The sequence below is a fragment of the Cyanistes caeruleus genome, chromosome 21 (genome assembly GCF_971803275.1).
Source record: "Cyanistes caeruleus chromosome 21, bCyaCae1.hap1.1, whole genome shotgun sequence".
Classification (NCBI taxonomy): Eukaryota; Metazoa; Chordata; class Aves; order Passeriformes; family Paridae; genus Cyanistes; species Cyanistes caeruleus.
In genome coordinates, this window is record NC_141721.1 from 4,984,993 (window position 1) to 5,004,321 (window position 19,329).

At 56.1% G+C, this 19,329-nt stretch overlaps 2 protein-coding genes across 3 annotated transcripts in view; both read right to left on the reverse strand.

The window, feature by feature from the left end:
- Positions 1-9,092, reverse strand: part of SLC43A2 (solute carrier family 43 member 2) — a 29,200-nt gene extending 20,108 nt beyond the window's left edge. Inside the window, exons 1-3 of one of the 2 annotated variants that reach the window (XM_086859582.1) lie at positions 8,982-9,092; positions 7,360-7,557; positions 282-471 (exon numbers count right to left, since the gene is read on the reverse strand). In XM_086859582.1, the coding sequence (XP_086715708.1) occupies positions 282-471; positions 7,360-7,519 (350 nt within the window). In that variant the 5' untranslated portion in view covers positions 7,520-7,557; positions 8,982-9,092. Of the gene's footprint in view, positions 1-281; positions 472-7,359; positions 7,575-8,981 lie in introns of those variants that run through there. The other variant, XM_023939209.2, reaches the window with a different exon arrangement.
- Positions 9,093-12,193: 3,101 nt separating this feature from the next.
- On the reverse strand, positions 12,194-18,702 carry SCARF1 (scavenger receptor class F member 1). The gene is made up of 11 exons (XM_086859584.1): positions 18,486-18,702; positions 17,784-17,845; positions 17,387-17,488; positions 16,752-17,277; positions 16,088-16,306; positions 15,876-16,004; positions 15,675-15,778; positions 15,360-15,471; positions 15,158-15,282; positions 14,886-15,023; positions 12,194-14,571 (listed from the first exon to the last, which is right to left on the reverse strand). Exons 1-11 carry the CDS (start codon positions 18,578-18,580, stop codon positions 13,565-13,567), a joined length of 2,619 nt encoding a protein of 872 aa, XP_086715710.1. The 5' UTR covers positions 18,581-18,702; the 3' UTR covers positions 12,194-13,564.
- Positions 18,703-19,329: the final 627 nt, after the last annotated feature.

Sequence of the window (19,329 nt, forward strand, 5' to 3'; positions counted from 1 at the left end):
ACTCACAAATGACTCCGCTCTTCCTCCAGGCTCCATCTGGACAGGGATCACAGAGCAGCACTGGAGAGCTGAAGTGTGGACACGGAGTTCCAGGCCCTTCCCTTATGGAGCAATTCACTGTGCTGGCTGAAATCACCCCAGAGCTGCTCTGCTGTCCTGTGCAGATCCCAGCCCCGTTCCTCAGACGCTTCCCGAGGCTGCAGGGATCCCACAACAGGCACAGCACCCAGACAGGGTGGGAACTGAGCCCTCAGCCCACCCCTGGAGCCCTGCACACCCACCTGCCCAGCAGCCGCAGCTTGCGGGGGCCGTACTTGTCCATGACAATTCCCAAGGGCAGCGTGATGGCACTGAGCAGGAAGGAGCCGATGGTGAAGGCCAAGTTCAGCATTTCATCCTGGGCATTGCAGGAAGGCCATTTGTGTTCTGAATCTGTGCTGTTCTCCAGCTCAGAGATGTTGGTTGTGGTCTCTGCATGGGGTGAGAGAGGACAGTGCGTCAGGATCAGGCTTGAAGCAGGAAGGAGGGAAGGGGAAAGCCCTGCTGGGCATAAGCCCTCCACAGTCCAGTTTTTATTCTAATCAGTGAGAAATGGAGAAGCAGAGCAGCAGAAGGGTGAGGGAAACCTGATGAGCTCCACTTAGAGCAGGAAAAAAGGAACCAGGAGACAGGCATCCCATGCAGCAGCAGGGTAAAACCTAAGCATGGAGATTCATTCATTTATTAAAACAACTATACAGCAAGGGCCTGGCAATTACAGGAGACTAAACCCAGCCAGACCCAAAGGGATACAAAAATAAGGTCCTCCTAATCTACAGCTGTCATGTTCTCTGAGATCTTTTCCCAAACAAAACTAACGACAGCTACAGCCAAATCAGTTATTTTGGTTCCAGACATCAGGCTGACAAGGCCTGGCACTGAGCAACAGCCTGCTCAAATAAAAAGCTTCCTACCCTCACTGCAGGCATCAGGATGAAGAATGGCTTTGCAGTAGCCACCCTGCTTTGACTGCCCTGGCTCTGAAAAATCCTTCCTGGATTTAACTACCCTGTTCCCCCGGGGGTTGGCAGCTCACCTGCCTTCTCTAGTTTTTTTAAAAGGATTGATGCATCTTTAACTCCTGCCCCATAATCAGCATTTTCTATTCTTTCAAAACAGGTTTAGGTCACACAAAACAATTATATACCCAGCTTTCTGTTCTTGCCCTTGCATGAGGAACTCTGCATGCAAACTCCCACGCTGAACAGAGCCCACGTTGTGTAACCAAGACAGAAACAGGACAGTTAAAATAAAAAAAGGAAAGAAGTTCCCTTTACGGCCTCATGTCAACCCTTCTCCTATTACATGTCTATCCCAAGGCTGCTTACAACTCCTCGAGTGAGTTGTGTGCCTTCAGACTTCCATTAACTCACAGCTCCAGAGCACTTCAGTTCTCCTTCTCCCAACACTTATCTGAAACCTTTGCTGCTATGACAAAGCACTTGCTCTCTTGCTGCTGCTGCCAGCCAGTGATATAAAACACTCTCCTTCATATTTAATAATTGATCTGACACAGTTCAATACTAAAGGAGGAACTGAGAGAGAAGTCACCGACATAACCACCAGCATGAAGTGGAGGCTGGAGATTCCCAGAGAGCTCTGGTTGGTTTAGTTAATTAGCAGGAATCCCTCATGGATGTGAGCCCTGCAAGTGAATTCCCATTCACTGCTTGCTGTGGCTGATGGGGAGATCCCCTTGGCTGCTCTGTGTTATCTCTGGAGGTAACACAGCCCCTTTCTTCCTCCCTCCCTTCTACCCAAGCTCCTCTACAGTTACTAGTTTCAGCCTGGCCCTCCCAGCTGCCCTAAACCACCCTCCCAGCTTTGTGTCCACTGCAAACAAACCTTGCTCCACCTACCTGCCATCAGGTACCAGCAGGAATTCAGGCACTGATATCTGAGGCCTTGGAGCTGCCCCTATCCCCTCCCAGCACTCCAGGGAAGGCAGGGGCATTTCTCCCCATTACTCACAACCAACATCTTTGCTAAGATGGTTTCAAACTGCTTGTTTTCCCTTCCACTGCCATGTGCTCCTGATTGATAACTTAATCTGCCCCTTCTCTTGTCCTGTTAGTCAAGGATAGCCAGAGTAAGCAACAAATATCCCTAAAACGTCACATGTGCCACCAGCAGCTCCTCTGCAGGGTGGGCAGCTCTGCAGCACTCAACTCACATCCTTAGAAATTAGTCCTGGACAGACTTTGGGAGGCTCTCTGCAGTTTTCACCCACAACATCGAGGCTTTTGGGCTCTCCACAATGATAAATTCATAGGAAACAGATGTGGGTGAGAGGTGAAACTCGGGAAAACAAGGAGAGGAGGGAGGGGAATTGACAAAGTAGTAGCAGTTTCCCTGTGTCAGCACTCTCCAGAGATAGCTCAGCTGATGAGTGGAAGGAGGGTGGAGGGACACGAACAGCACAGTGACCTTATAACTTGTGGCTGCACATGTTTAAAGCCTGGGTAACCCTCCCCACAAAGAGATCTCCAAACAGAAATACTCAGCCTTTAAAGCTGAAGAATACAAATTCCTGTTCACAGTTTGATGTGTTCAGCTGCTGCCTGTCCCCAAGGAGCTCACACAGCACACACCTACTGGCCCCCTCCCATGATGAGCATGCATGAGTTGATGAGGACACAGCTCAGAAACAGCAAAGAAATTTACCCCTCTCTGAACACTGGAAGGCTGGGAATGGGACACCAAACTTCATTCCCTACCTGTACCAACCACCTTGTTTACAGCTGCTCGCTGCCAGCTCCAAGGAGGGGCCAGGCAACAGCGCTATGTGGAAATACAAATTGTTTGTGAAAATAGAAGCACCCCCTGAGCAACAAGAGAAGATCTACTGAGGTGTAATGGAAATGATTCCAGCAGCCCTTGGCACCCTGACATCCCCTGATCCTTTGAGCCACCTCCATAAATAGAACATTTTGGAGGGGCTGCAGGTGTGTGCAGCAAGCACAAGGTCCAGCCAAGAGCCGTCTCATCTGCAAGCACGGATTCGGGTGCCAGCAGCTCCTTGGCACAGGACAGCGAGTGGCAGCACAGGACATGTAGCTAGGAGGGGTTTAATGGGCAGAGAACCTGCCTAACTACTCACCTACCTAATGCACCTGGTTACAGCAAACAGCAGCTTCCCCTCAATCACAGCTCAGATCCCGTTCCAGATCGGTGCATGCCACACTCCCGGGAAAATCTCCTACGTGCCTGGCTCCATCTGGAAAACTGCTCTGGGGAAGGACTGGCTCTGTGCCCACAGTGCTGCCCTCCCCAAATCCTCTTGCCAAGTCCACCTGCATGCAGCACTCGAGGTGTGACACCCGGGCAAGGCAGCAGCAAGAGGCTGTGTTCACTCACTGCTGCCTCACTGACAAGCCAGCAGAAGCTACAAGTCTTTACCAGCAATTACAGGAACATTGCTGCCTATTTTTACAGCACTCCCCACACAAGCAGCAGGATTTCTACTGCCCAATTAGTAGTTCAAGTTACTATTTAAAGAATGACAGCTTAGGTGAGGAGAAGGCTGCCTGGGTAATCATTTATGTCAAGATCATCGCTGGGATTTGTTCAGGCTGGAACATTCAAAGCCATCCTTTCTCCCAAATGAAGTGCTGCAGGTTTCATGCAAGGGTCAATCATTAACTGCTCTTTACTGACCTCTTCAAATCCCAGGCACACACACACACCACATTACCAGAGGAACGAGTCTGGCTTTTCCAGGAGTGACTGCCATCTCAGATGGCAGAGAGCAGCTTTCCTTTCATCTTATTTCATGGATCAGACTGAGTCAAACAGGCAAGACACCCCCCCAGCCACCCTGACAATAGCTCTGTCACAGCCTGCACACCCTCATCTTCCTCCTCTCCTTTTTATAGAAAAAGGGGGGAAAAAAAGGAGGGAAAAAAAAGACAAATCAAGGGCAAAGAACTGGGAGTATTGGTTTAAAAAAATAGCACACTGAAAGACATGTGCAAACAACTGATTCTGCAGTCTGCCCACATAAGAACATGTTTTCTCTTTTCAGGATGGTGTCATACTTCTGGGAACTGGGAGGAGATGTTCTTGCTTTGTACCACTGCAAAAGCGATTTATTTGGATTTCCCTGCCCTTCCACTTGCACTTCCAGGACCCCCTCTCAGGGCACCTGAGAGCTTCATACAACCAAGGCACAGCCTCAGTGAAACTCCCCTTCCCTCCCCAGCTGTGGTTTCATTTTGCAGCTGCTCTCAGCCAGCACCTTCCCACGACAGCTGCTGATCAGCACAGCGTGTTTCCTGTACAAATCGAATATTTACCACCTTTACACTTTTCCTGTTTACAGCCTCACGCGTGCAGCCCTTCCACAAATTGTAGTTGTCATATCTCCCCGGATTGTGAGGGACTTCAGACTGCAAGTTCCACACCCAGAGCTCAGATAAATGAGGGAAAAGAGCTGTAATGCAGCACCTGCCCCCTGTGACCATGCCAGGGCTCGTTAACGCACTGTAAGTGAATTAGCTTATCATCTCTTTGGTATTCTGCAGCCCTGTCTTAGAGGAAAGCCCTCTGTGCCCCTTATCTCTGCTCTTTGTGAGCAGATTATCAAATTCAGGACACTTTTTTGCTTTTTAGCATGTTTCAGATCCAAGCGTTCAGCTTCCCAATCCCAGAAACATCATAGCAAGGCAAGACCCTGGACTGATCAAATTCCCCAAGAGCTGATAAGGCCCAGGACCGTGATAAAGACTGTGGAGTCAGCACTTGCACAGACTAAAAGATGCTGCTTCAGTTGGTTAAAGGCCAAGTAGTAGTGTAGTAAAATTAAAATGGGAACAAAGTGCTACTACCAGGCTCCTTGTCAGCGAATTTCAAACATACCTCTCAGGAGGTGGCCCAACGGGTACAACCCCCCACTCCAGCCCTGTTGCACAGCTGCTCCAAAAATATTTTGTTATTTCGGATTTTTTTTCCCCCCCAGGTGTCTATCTCCACCCTCAGGTTACAGAGTTGAGTCTATTGGACCCCACATTTGTACAAAAGCTGAGTAAAATCCAACATGAGGAGCCAAGGGCAAGCAAGGAAAGTGAGGGATTTGACAGGGAGACAAGGAGCTCTCCATGAACTGCAGCACTTTCTGGGCAGCTGCTGTTACCTTCAGAAGGGACAAGGTCTAGTTTTGCCTGTCATTGGAAAGCATCACAAAGTGCAAGAGCTTTTGCTGACAAACTGAAAGCCCTGCCAAGAACCTTTGGCTCATTAGGAAAATTCTATTTTTTTTCTTTGCAATACTTACATGCCCACAGCAGCATTAGGAACAACAAGTGCCCAAAGGCTACTAGTCATGATTTGTTTGCACCAATCCTCCAGCCAAGTTGGCTGCAGGATTCAATAGGTTACACTGAAAAAGGCAAACATTGGGTCACCCTAATGCCAGCAAAGGGAAAACTCATTTTGGGGCTGGTCATTGAGAGTCTCCACACACTTGGAGCCAGGAGTCTCCCCCACAAAACTCTAACAGCGAGGACAAAACCAGAGAAAGGAAAGTGAGTCAGCATGGGTGAATGTCCCCACCTCATAACAAGCCATCACCGAGCTCAGAAGTGATGGCCAGATATTTGAGGACAATGAGAACATTTGACTACACAAATTTTTCTTCTCAGGGATTAAGCTTTCTTGCCTCAGGGCACAGGTTGGCCACTGAGAGGGAGCAGTTGCCCCTGGGGCAGCAATTTCACAGCAGTCCAAACATTTGCATCTTCCCTGTGGTCTGTGGGTATGGGCACTCCCGTGGGGAGAGCCAGAAAAGCCACAGATTGTGAAAAACCGAGGTGAACCTCACAGATTTGGGACAAACTGAAAGCAGTCAAGGCAAAGAGCACGAGGTGGGCCCCAAGAGAAGTTCTTGTCAGCAGAGCACATCTCAGGAAGCAGACAGGCAAATGCCTTGCTCACAGAGACAGTCAGCATTTGCTTATCAGCTCCTGTGTGCTTTATCTGAGTGGCAGAAGGCCTCCACCTGATGGGTTTAATGTGATCTTTTACACAGGCCTGTGACAAAGTCTCAGTGATGTGGAGAGAACACAGCAGCCTTGAACAGAAGTCCTGCAGGGTCTCCAGGCACTGGGAGTCTTCCTCACACACAGGAATGCTCCTGGGTACCCCAGTGACACGGACACTTGGGAGCACTGCCCCAAGAGCAGAGCACAGGATGGAGATGGAGCTGCCAAACTGCAGCTGATAAAAAACTCAAACACGTTCATGTTTGCACCAACTCAGGCCCTGGTACACAAAGCAGGGGAGATAAGCAGCTGATGAATGAGCAAAACCCGAAGTACCATCACAGCTATTCACAGGTACCTTTGTCTGGACTTTGTTTCCCCACACCTCAGTTTTCCCCACCATTCTCAGCCATTACTCACTGAGGGTCCATGCACTGTTATCAAGCTCTTTTCACAAACTGCTTCCTCCACCAGCCCCAAATGGGCTGATCCAATCTCAGTCTCCATCACACATCTCTGGAGAGAGCACAAACTGCCCCTCTTCACTCCACCCTTCCCTTCTCTGAGCACATGCAAACCCCCAGTCACCCAGCAGCTTTCCAAATCCACACCACACCTTTACCCTCGGGCTCTTTTTAACCCCACTGACCACCCAAACACACTGTGGGATGCACAATTCTCTCCATGCCCAGGCTGGGGATAGACGCCCACCTCCAGGCTGTTTTCCCAGCATTACCATTCCCACACCACTACCTCTCCCCTTCCAGGCTGTGTCTGCAAGAGGGACTGTCACTTCTGGCTGGGGCAGAGGGTAAATCTCAAACCCTCACAGAAACACAGCCTGGTTTGAGCACATCCTGGGTGCTTCAAGGAGAGGAACAACCAGTAGTATTTAATTCTGCAAATCCTCCTCAACAGCAGCATCAGACTGCCCTGATATTATTGGCACCCATGCTCCTTGTTTTCTCACCACTAAGGACAAAGTTCATCTTATAAACTCAGGACACCCTCCCCAAAAATCATTATTCTCCAGAACCCACCCAGCCTTCCCTTGCAGAGGAAGGAGTCGTGGCCAAGTAGAAAAAGCCTCCCAGAAAAGTTCTACCCTTTTTAAAATGCCTTTTTCCAATCACCCTACAAAGCAACAGCACCTACAGGCACACTGCACCATCACAAAGATGCCACTGGTTTCAGGAAGGAGCACAAATCCCTTCCTTCTCTCCTGGGATTGACATGGGAGCTCAGCCCTCCTCCAACCATCTCCACACCACCCTGAAACAGAGAACCACCCCAGCAAACCTCAGCAGCAACTTATCCACACACGAGGCCAGAGCATCCTTACCTAACCCGTAGCACAGGTAGGAATAAAACCCTTCTGCCTTCAGCATGATGAGCAGGGACCCCCAGCCCAGCAGGACGGCGGAGAAGAGCAGGTTCTCAATGATGGCTGTGAATGCCATCCACCAGCGCCGCCGGTGCGCCGTGGCCAACGTGGGGGCCATGGCTGCCTGGTGGGGATGGCCTTCTTCAGAGACTCAGCCTGCAGGGAGCAACATCCAGTGAGTCTACACAGAAAGCACATGCTGTTCAAAAAGCATGAAAAAACCCGTGGTTTAAGGAATCTCCCTGCTAGCACCCAGGCAAAGCTGCCTGCTGAACGCCAAGCACTCGAGTGCAGAACTGGTTTTTGCAGGTGCCAGCTTGCCAAATGACCCCGAGGGATGGGGGAAGGCACAGGTGCCCTTGAAGAGCCCCTCAGGTGCTCACTCTGAGCCACACGGGGCTATGCTCAAGGACTCTGATCCACTTCCCGAGCAATAGGTATGAAAATACAGCAAACACGGGCAGGCAGCTCATTGGTGAGGCTGGGGGGGAATAAATGCCAGGGCAAGGGGTCTGCATCCAGCACCCTGATCTCCCCACCAGGCAGGGGCTGGGACTGGGGACACAGCCCCACATCCCCAGAGGTGGCTTCAGAGACCCACCAGCTCTGCTCTGCCTCATGCAAAAGCACAGACCTGCTCTGGAAGGTGCGTGAAGGTTCTATAAATGCAGTTTATGCCACCAATGGCTCACCAAGGTGCATTTCTTGTTGCCTGACACACCAACCAGCTGGGAGACACCTCAGCTCAGTGGCTTCTCCAGGCTGCCCCAGATGCTGGAGCTGCATTAACAGCATCCAGCTCCACTTGTCCTGGTCCCTGGGGCCCACGGGAGCGAGCAAATTTGGGAACACGCCTGTCCAAGGGAGTGTCACAAGGCAGGTGGCCCTTTGAGCCAAGCTGAGGCTTCTCCCAGCCCAAGCACACCTCAGCCTGCGCTGTGGGGAAAGCAGCTGGCCACGCACCCAGCCAGGACAGCTTCCCTCGCTGGAGGGATCCCAGCACGGGGTGCTTTTGTCGGGTCTGACCCAGCTCCCTGCAGCTATGCCTGGAGGTCACGGCCCCCTTCCAGCCACAGAAGCCAGTTCAGAGCCCCCTGCCCCACAAGCCAGCCTGCAGTCCCCCCAAACCCCCCCACCCACAGCGCAGGCCCGCTGCCCCAGCACAGCCCACAACGCATTTCCTCCATCACCTCCCCCTCTTCCTCATCCCTGCACCCGCTGCCCCCTCCCCAGCCCCGCTATCCTTGGCCAGCCCAGCGATTCTCCCTGCGACAGGAGCTGCAGCCCGCTGTCCCCGCTGCCAGCCGCCCCCCAGTGTCCCCAGCACAGCCCACTCCCCACATCACCCCCGCTGCATCCCCCTCACCACACAGCCCCTCACCCACGCTCCCCCTCCCCATCCCCTCTCCCTCCGCCGCCTGCCACTCCCACGCGAGAATCCCCCGATGTCCCCCACGCACCCCCTCCCTTCCCACCGCCCCACCGCCTTGCAAAATTCACGCCGCTCAGGGAGCCCCCGCAGCCCCAGGGCGGCCCCCGGTGCGGTCCCCCCGCCATGCCCAGTGCCGTGCCCCGCTCACCGCCGGTGCCGCGCCCGCTCCGCTCCGCCGCGGTCCCACCCGGGCTTTTTATCCGCCCTCCCAAGCAAAACAGGCGCGCCCGCTGATTGGTCGTCGCCTCAACCAATGGCCGCGCGCGCCGCTGCCGCTGGGGCACGTGCCGGTTCGGGGCCCCCCCCCCCCCCGCCTCACGGGACCCCCTCGGGACCCCTCACGGGACCCCCCCATATTCCCAGAGGATCTCCGGGGGACCCCTCCGGTATTCCCCTGGTATCTCTTCCCGGGATCTCCAGGGGATACTCTCGATATCCCCCCCGGATCCTCCCGATATCTCCTTACGGGACCCCCCAGTATCTTCCCGTGAGACCCCACGGTACTCCCCGATATGTTCTCCCGGTAACCACCCCATTTCTTCCCCCAGTATCCACAGTTATCTCCCCCAAGTACCTCCCACCCACAGCCATCCCCTGATATTTTTCCCCTCCGGGATTACTCTTGCGGTACGCCTCGATATCCCCCGGGACCCCTCCCGGTATGCGTGTACCCCTCCCCGATCCCCCTCTCCCGTGTGCCCCGGTACCCCCGGCCCGGGCTGCACCTGGGCTCTCCCGGGACAGCCGCACACACCCGGGCGGGACACCCGGGGCTGGGCACGGGGCCGAGTGGGACGCACACACACACAACACACAAGGGAAAAAGCGACCAGGACGGGATGGGCGGCGGGAGGTGATGCGGCTCCCCCGCCCGGCGCGGTGCGGGGACAGCGGGGAGCGCCCCGCGGGGTTCGCTGCCGCTCTCCGCCGCTCTCCACCGGCCCCGGGCGGCAGCCGCGGGTGCCGCACCGCGCTGTGAGGACAGCCCCGGGTGTCTCACACAGGGAGCCGTGTCGGGAACAGCGCCCGCGGCTTTGCTCATCTGCTGTGGCTACGGGCACCGGATCCGTCCTGCGAACTCTGCCCGTCCTCCTCAAGGAGAGACACCAGAGAAGCTGCTCCACCCCATTAAAAGGGCATTTTGGGAGCAGGCATCCCGCACAGCCTCACGGCTGAACACCCTGACGGCACAGCTGGACAGGGGCAATGAGCCATCGAGACACCCCAGCCCACGATACAGCTCAATTAAAGAGTCACAGAAAGGTTTGGATTGGAAGGAACCTAAAAGATTATCTCATTCTATCCCCTGGCATGGGCAGGGACACCTTCCAGCGGACTAGGCTGCTCCAAGCCCCATCCCCCTAGCCTTGGACAGTTCCAGGGGTGGGACAGCCACAGCTTCTGTGGGCAACCTCTGCCAGGGCTTTGGCACAAAGAATTTCTTCCCAATATCCAGTCTAACCCTACCCTCTATCAGCCATTCCCCCTTGTCCTGTCACTCCATCCCTTTTCCAATGTCCCTGTCCAGCTCTCTTGGATCCTCTTTAAGTACTGGAAGTGATATAAAGTCTTCCTTCACCCTTCTGCAGTCTGAGCACTCGAAACTCCCTCAGCCTGTCCATAGCAGAGCTGCTCCAGCCTCTGATCATAATTGTAGCTTCCACTGGACTCACTCCAACACATCCCTGTCCCTTTTTTGTCAGAATCCTCACAGCTGGACACAACACTCTAGGTGGGGTCTCAGGTGAGTAGAGTAAAGGGGGAAAATCCCCTCAAACCTGTTGATCACACTGCTGGGGATGCAGCCCAGTTTCACAAAATAAAAGTAATATCATTACAAATCAGTTTCATGTCTGACTTCACCAGAGCTCTGCCCTCTTTATTCTGTTAAATTTTTCAGAGCATTCCTCTGAGGTATTTCTAGATCTTCCATAAATCATTAGGGAGGTCCTGGGTCAGAGGATGTGGCCACGAATCCCTAGAATCTTTACAGGGGATATTTTCTCAGCCAAAGGAGATGAAAACAGCATGTGTGGCAGGTAAACACCCCAGAGGAAGCAGAGGGCCCCAGACAGACGGACGTGTCCCCACCACTCCATCCCTGTGGCGGGTGGGAAGAGGAAACTCCTCAGCCTTGGCTGTGGGAGAAGGGTCAAACGTTTCAACAGCTGGAAAGTGGATTTAAGCCAATGCAAACAAACAAACAAAAAGCCCAAAGAAAACAAGGCAGCCTGGATCAGTGCCAGGTGTTTAACAGAGGTAGAGGAAGGCTGAGACAGCACAAGACCCAGGAGACCTCAGCACCCAGACCCGGCTGCTGTGTCCAACAAACACAAACTGTGACAAGGAGGAGCATGAGGAGGGTTCGGAGGCTGTTTGGGGTCACAGGAACCCTTTGCCACAGCAAGAGCAGGGGGGGGCTCAGTTTTCCTATCCTAGAAGGAGAAAAGAAGCTATCAGGTGATCCACAGCCAGCTATAAATACCCCAGGGACTGAGTAAACAGCATGGGGAGAAAAAAAATAAAGTGAAGCCTAAGAACAGCACTGACATGTTTTTAGAAACTGGCCAGGAATGAGTTTAGGCTGGAAGGGAAGTGACAGCTCCTGCTCTGGCACAGCCACTGGGGTAAATGATGTGGTGCTTTCCAAAGCCTTGGGCAGTTTGGAAAGGAGATGACAAGGCTAACAGGATGACAAGGACAGACCCCAGGAACAGCTCCAGCCTCTGTTCCTACCCCAGCAGAGCACACAGACAACTCTCTGCTTACAGACAGCACCTGCACACGGATCCCTTCCCACTGCCTGCCTTCCAAACACTGCAGCAGCTTTGCAAAGTCAGAGATCCAGACTGGGAAGAGATTTCCCCCTCCCTCACCTGCCTGCTCTGCCTTGCAGACTTCCCACATCCAGAACTAAACCCCCGGCACAGCCGACAGAAGCATCCCCAGCACGCAGACGCCAGCGCAGCCACGCTGCAGGAGTGTGCATGGGCAGCCACATGCTGGAAATCCGCAGCTCCTTTCCTTTTCACTGCCCAGCAGGGCCAGGATGCTTTGTCTTCAGGCAGAGGAAGCATCCTGGCTCCATGGACATGGAAGGTTCTCCCATCAGCAGAGTTTTCTCAAACCAGGCTGGTTTGAGTGGTGCGAAGGCTGTCAGGTTGTTGTCAGCTATTTACATGCTGTACCCAGAGTGAACTGGCTCACGTGATGTTCACTTCTGGCATAGCACTGCTCAGCTCACAGGCTCAAAATATCCATCCCATTAGGGATAAAATGGCTGCTTATAAATTAAATGTGGGACTGTCCCTACTGCTGTCATAAAACGGTGTCAAAACAAAAGCAAGCCCATGCAGAACAGGCTGCTGCTCCAGTCCTGCCAGGATGAGCTGTTTTATTTGGATGCCAGAATATCTGATGTTACAATCATAGCAGCAGATGATTCGATTCCACTGCAGGAAAGGGTGCTTCTTGCTGTCTTCAAAACTGGAAGTTTCAGCCATGTCAGACCATGGGGATTTGGTGCCTGTGGAGAAGCACCTATGGAAAGCAAAATGGAAAAAGCAAAACCCACTGTTTTTTCTGAAACACCCCAAACCCTGAACCCCAGCTGAGCAGTGCCAGACTAGAAGGATTCATGTGGAGCTCTGCACATGATGTGTGAGGTGCAGGCTGCAGCAGAGGGACTCTGGACACTCACAGCTCACTCACATTCCTCCTGCACCTCAGTCCGGCTCTGTGCAGGGTACAGCTCAGTGAGTGAGAATTCAGAATTCAACAGAGCCAGAAAATTTAACAAAAACCCCAAACAAAAAGCCTAAGGCTGCTGCCAGTTTCCACACTCTGGAGAATATTCCTGGTTGTATCTTTGACTCAAAGGGTGACTGGGAAACCCATCTCCTCAAGGGCATTTAATTTTCATTCCAAGGCTTTCACACCACGTGAAATAACAGAAAAATACACAAAAAACTTCTACTACTTAGATATATCTAAAACCAGATCACTGCAAATCCTCTTTGGCATCTCAACCGTCTTTACAGCAGGAATGAGGCGTGGGAGGCGGCAGGAGCTTAGGGCACCCATGGAAATCCCATTTTCGGGGCAACTCCCACCCTTATCAGCACGGCACCAGGTGCACAGGTTGATGGTCACTGCCCAGCTGCCACATTTGCAGAACTGCAGCTTGGAACCTTGTGGAGTTTAAAAGGCTGTCACTACATCCTGTGTCCTGCCAGGAGCTTTTCCACGCGGAAGCAAAGGCAGCCAGGGCCTGCCACAGAAGCCAGAGCCACACAGATAAACCCTGCAGACCCAGATACCCTTTGAGATAAGCAGCTAAAATTAATTTTCTCTGAAGCTGCTCGTGACAACCCATCATCTCTCCTCAGCCCAGCTCCATAAAATAATCCCCTTCAGCGAGAAGCAACTTTACAGCAAGAGGCTCCAAGCTGCATTACTGGAATTGGGACAGGGAAAGGTGAAAACCGAATGGGTGAGGCTGGATTTTGTACACGCATTTCCCAGCTGAGCACTCAGCAGCCCTGCACTGGGAATGTCCCTGGTGGTGACAGGGACTTGAGGGTGCCACCAGAGCATCGCTGTTCCCCGGGGCTGTGCAGACACAAATGGGGCTGGTAGGGCAGGGAGGAGCAGAAGTCAGCCCTGAAGCCCCACAGCCCCACAGGCTGTCCCCGCTGTGGCCCCAGCGAGGCCCCAGAGCAGCCACGGGGCTCAGGTGGCCGGAGGGGTGGCTGGCAGCTCTTTACTGGGGCTGGAGAGCGAATCAGCACCGCTGCTGGCCACGTTCTCGTATTTTGGCTCTTCCTCTACAGCAGCCTGTCTCTTCCTTTCGAGGCTGCCAACTAACTCCGGGCTTTTTCCCTTCTCTGTGGCACCCATGGTTTCGCTGGCCCCGTCCTGGGCACCGGTGTTTTTTGATGAGAGAGATGCAAGGAGGAGGGACAGTCTCTTTGCAGCGGGATGCTGCTGCTTGCCAGGGGCTGACTCGGCAGGAGCTCCCGGCACACTCTCCCTCTGCTTGCAGCTGTTCTCCGAGTCCCTGCGCTGTGCCAGGGCCCGGCGAGGAGGTTTCTGGATGGCCTCCATGCTCTTTCTCACCTTGGGCTCCTCCTTCGCAGCCCACTTGCCCCTCTGCAAGCTGCCCAGACGCTTCAGCACAGTCTGGACCGGTCCCTCGCCAGCCCCCTCTGACTTGTGGTCCTGGCCTGCCGTTCCCACCATCATGTAGATGGTGGTGACATTGGGTTCCTTCACCTTCGCCTCCCAGCTGCAGGATTTCGCAGCTGCTTCCAGCGCCTCCACTCTCTGGGCCACGTTCCTGGTGCTGGACACGACCCTGCGTCGTCCCCCGGGGGTGGCCCGAGGCGATGGCCGGTGGCTTTCGTCCCCCTTGCTGAGGGGCTCGGGGTTCTCGTAGCAATCGCTGGCCGGGCGCTCGCTGTGGGGCTCGGCCGCCGCATCCCCCGGCGGTGGGGTCAGCCTGGATGGGCCCCACGGGGCTTTGGGCTTGCGGCTGGGGCTGGGTGTCTCGGCAGCCCCGAATTTTGTCCCCTCGGCGAAGGACACAGATGGTCGCTTGGCCTTGGCGATGCTGGAGGTGCGGGGGATGGCGAAGGGCTGCGAGACATCCTCGGAGTCGAAGGCGGAGGGGTCCGGGAGCGCCTGGCCAGGGGGGGATGCCCCATCCTGCAGCTCAGCCCCCCCCAGCAGCGGGATGCCTGTGGGACAGAGTGACACATGTTACAGCTGCCAGAGCTGCCACCCTGCCCGGGGACATAATTGGGGACGCTGGGACAGGAGCTGATGCAACAGGATTGTCCCTGGGATCCTTTCCCAGGGAGGAGATTGTGAAATGGGGTTGCCCCACTGGGCACGTCCCATCGCACACTGCCAAACACAGCCCTGCAGACAGGAAAACAAGGGCAAGGAAATAAACACTGTATGTGCCAAGCACATCGCCCTGGGATGGCCAGGATTGACCCCAGCAGCCCAGAGGTGATCAGAGAGGAGGAGGAGCAGCCATGAGCATCACCTTCTCTGGGAGGGACGGAGTACTCGGGTCCCTCGTTGTCTGTGTCGAAGGAGGAGAAGGAGCTGTCTGAAACCCACGCAGACGATGGTGGCTCGATGAAGCTGGGGTTGAAGGGGATTTCTGTGTCGTGATGGGAAACTGGGGAGGAGAAGACACCCATCTGAACCTGAGCACCCCAGGGTGCTTGGAGAAGAGGGGTTTCAGGCTTCCCCCAAGATAGAGAGTGCAGAGAGTGCAGCACTTCTGGAAGTGCTGTTGGCAGCTCTGCTTACCTGTGACTTTGGGAAGTTTTGAGGCACCCAGGTTAAAGCAGGGCATGAGAGCGCTGAGGTTTGCCAGCACCCCCTGCACGTGGTGCTTCATCCTGGCCACCACATCATCGTCTGGCACAGCCGCCCTGCGGAGCACAGACGGACATCAAGGGACACAGGAGATGGGGTTTTGTGTCAGAGGTTGAAAAATATTAAAAAATACCTGTCTCTGGCATCTGCTGAGCCGGCACCACAGCAGCAGCAGACGACACAGAGCAGCAGCAGCAGGAGAGGGACAAGGATGGCGGCTGCAAGGGCTCCGTGGTCCTTCAAACCTGTGTGAGGAGATGGGTTGAGTCTGGAATGTCCTGTGGCTGTGACACCTATAGAACAGCCCTGCATAGAGAGAGCAGGAGCTGACAACTCCTGGTGGGGCCAGGAGGTACCAGGATGCACCCCAGCCCCCCAGCACCTGCCCCAGTGAGGATGGGACCATCCCTTGCCCAGTGCCAAGGAGTAAATGTGAGGTTTATCTTACTCAGCACACAGTCACCCTGCACAGGGTCGCAGGTGCCCCGGGAGCACTGGCAGGGTGAGGAACAATTCACTCCAAAATACCCCTCGGGACAGGTGTCATTGCAGCTGGAAAAGAGAGGAAAGGAGAGAAATGTCCCCAGAGAGAGCGAGGCTCCAGCCCTGCCCTACTCCCAGCGTTATCCCAGCGTTTTCCTGACATTACCTGTCTCCCCAGTAGCCAGCCTGGCAGATGCAAACTCCTGTCACGGGGTCACAGCTCCCCGAAACACACTCGGGGCAGAGGAACTGGCAGCCATCACCAAAGGTGCCCATGGGGCAGGAGCTGTTGCAGCTGCCAAAACAGAGCGAAGCATCAGCGCCTGCACCCCGGAGCAGGGACACCCCCAGGGACCAGTGGCCTCCCCCTGGGCATACCTGGGTCCTGTCCAGCCGGGATCACAGCGCAGGCAGGACCCGGTCTGGGGGTCGCAGGGCTCCCCGTGCTGGCAGCGGGGACACAGCTGGAGACAGCCCTCCCCATGGAACCCAGGAGCACAGGGATCCTTGCAGAGAGTCCCGTTCCAGCCAGGCTGGCAGGCCAGGCAGAAGCCATCCACGGGTGAGCAGGGCTGGCTGCGCTTGCAGCTCCCACAGCTGCGTGGGCAGAGAGGCACTGAGGTCACAACGCCCACCCTTGTACCCCTAAAAAGCAGGTTTCACCGCACAAAAAGCAGGTTTCACCCCACAAAATCATTGAGCATCATTTTGGACCAAGGGGAAATATACAGTGGTGCCTAAGGCTCTGTGGTAGCAAGAGGGTGGGAGGGAAGCAGAATCACAGAATGTTCTGAGCTGGGACGCGTTGCTTTATAACCATGGGGAGCGGGACTAAAGACACCCAGATTTTGGGGTGATGCTTTCAGCTGGCATTAACGAGGCGTTTCTTCGGAAATAACACTGATGCTTCATCCAGCCCGTGATGCTCATTCCCAGGATGGATCTCCCTGCCCAGCCAAAGGGACAGACACAGCTGCGGTGCCTTCCCCCCGCCGAGATCTGACTGCAGCCCCGCCGGACCCCCTCTGCTCCCCCATCTCACCTGTGCACGCACTGAGATCCGTATTTCCCTGCCGGGCAGGGCTCCCGGCAGCTCCTGCCGTGGTAGCCGGGCTCGCAGGAGCAGTGGCCGGTGACGGGGCTGCAGGAGCCGTGCCCGCAGTCGCAGCGCCGCTGGCACGCCGGTCCCCAAAAGCCAGCCAGGCACTCGCACTTGCCCGTCTCCTGCGCGCAGGGCGAGACATTGCAGGAGCACTTAAAGCTGCACCTCCTGCCCCACCAGCCCGGCAGGCAGCGGCACAGCCCGCTCAGGGGGTCGCAGTGCGAGGTGGAGGGGTTGCACTGGCATTGCTTCCTGCAGCCGGGTGCCCACCAGCCCGGCTCGCAGTGGCAGGCGCCGGTCTGGGGGTCGCAGCGGCCGTGGGGGCCGCACTGGCAGGGGAACTGGCACAGCCCTCCCCAGTGGTTGGGGTCGCAGGTGCAGTGGCCGCTCGCGGGGTCGCAGCGCCCGTTGGGGTGGCACGGGCAGCTCCGCTTGCAGTCGTGGCCCCAGTACTGCTCGGGGCAGCCTGCGAGGGGAAAGGACACAGCCAGGATGGGGAGCAGCCCCGCAGCCCCCGAGCAGCCGGCTGGCTTTAAAGGGGGATGGCAGGGGCTGAGCGCGGGGGAGGCACTCACGGGAGCTGCAGTCTGCTCCGAAGAAGCCGGGTTTGCAGCGGCACAGCCCGGGTTTCACGCACACCTCGCCCTCCCTGCAGGCGTCCTCCCCCTCGCACACGGCTGTGGTGGCAGGAAAAGCATTCAGCACCCTCTGACCCCCCCCCAGCCTTGGGCTCACACCCCCCTGCCACCCACCCACCTCCCGCAGGGACAGCATTCCCAAGGAAAGCACCATCCCGATTCCCTCTCCATCCCTCCGGCTCAGCTGCAGCAGCATCAGCAGCTGGGGGGTCCCCACGGGGCAGGACCCCAGTGGCAGCGCTTCAGCAGAGCCGCAGGGCCTCCAGCACTCCGAGGATCCGCCGGGATGAGCGTGGGGACCACGCTTTGGGATTCATCCCCATCCATCACTCACCGGCCGTGCACGCCCTCCCGTCCTGCTTCCAGCCGGGACAGCAGGCGGGGCCGGCCGGGAACCTGCGGAGAGACCGGGGGTGTCAGCCGGGGGGCCAGGGAGCCTTCACGGCCCCGGCCAAAGCCAAGCGATCCTTGCCCCGGTGCTGAGGAGGCGGCGCGGCCCCCAGGGCAACGCTCCGGAAGGAAACCAGAAAAATAGAAGGAAATTTAGGAGGCTGCAGCCCGAGTGGGCTGGGAATGTCCCCATGGAGCCCGTGCCGGGTGTCCCATGCCCTGGGAGAGGCCAAAGCTTCGGCAGCAGTGCAGAAATGAGGAACTGAAGTGAAGGCCATGAAAGGTATCACCGTTGATGGGAGACAATGGGAGAAGCAACGTGGCAACAAATTCAGGGGACATCATCTCCCAAAGCTCTTTGGGGTTTGTTACACCAAAGCTTCCCCATAAGGAGTTTTGCCAAGGGTCCCGTATTGCCCTGTACTCAGAGGGTGAATGAGAAACAAACCCTGGAGAAAGGATCTGACACCCCAAATGCCCAGACATGCCCCAAACACATCCCCCATCATCACCCGGTCTCTGCACCCACCCCGTGCCAGGCTGCAAATCTCTGCCCGGGGAAGGAGGGATGGACAAAAACCCTCTGGGGCTGCTGAGAGGCCCCAGGAGATGGAGGGGCACGAGTGGGGACCCCCGTGGCACCTACCTGCAGACGTTCCTGCCCTCAGGGTCGAGCTCCTGGGCAGAGCTCTGCACCCACAGCCACAGCTGGAGGCAGAGGATGGGCCGGGCGCTCTCCATTCCACCAGGGCCCCTGTCCTGGTGGCTCCCCAGCCCCACGCTGGTGTCCCTCTGTCCCGTCTGTCCCGTCCCACCCGTGGGGCGGCCTCTTCCTCCCTCCAGCCTTGGGTTTCTTCCTGAGGAAATGTGGGAGGAGGCGCCCCGATCCAGACGTCAGGGGTGCGGCAGGGAGGGGGAGCAGGGAATGCTGCTGCCCGGGCTATTTTTGGTCCTGGCTGCCATCCCCTAGCACAGAAAGGGGCATGCAGGGGCTCAGCACAGCCACACAGGGGCTGGTACCTGCCTCAACATCTCACCTGTGTGTCACCCCACTCCCCCTGTGCCATCCTCCATCGCCCCCAAAGCTGCTTTAGCCAGTGTCCCCCCAACCCAAACAAGGGATCCAGTGCCACCCCCTGCCTAAACCCCCATGAGCCACCCCATGGCACTGCCAGCCCCTGGCAGGGGCTCAGGGGAGGGGTCCCCATGTCCCCCATGGCAACACAGCCTGACCTACGTTGGCCTTTGCAGGGCTGCTGGCCACTGTCCCACCTCGCCACGTCCCCAGGAGCTTTGTGTCAGCAGATGCACAGGAAACACCTTTTTCCTACCCAAGGCCAGCTCGGCTGAGAGGGAAGGGGGGGCTCTGGGTTGGAAGCACGGTGCTCTCCTTGGCCAGGCAGGAATTAACTCCTCCATGCCCAGCACTGTGGGATCACCACCCTGGAGCCCCCTCCCCATCACAGCTCACCCACCAGAAGGGGCTCAGC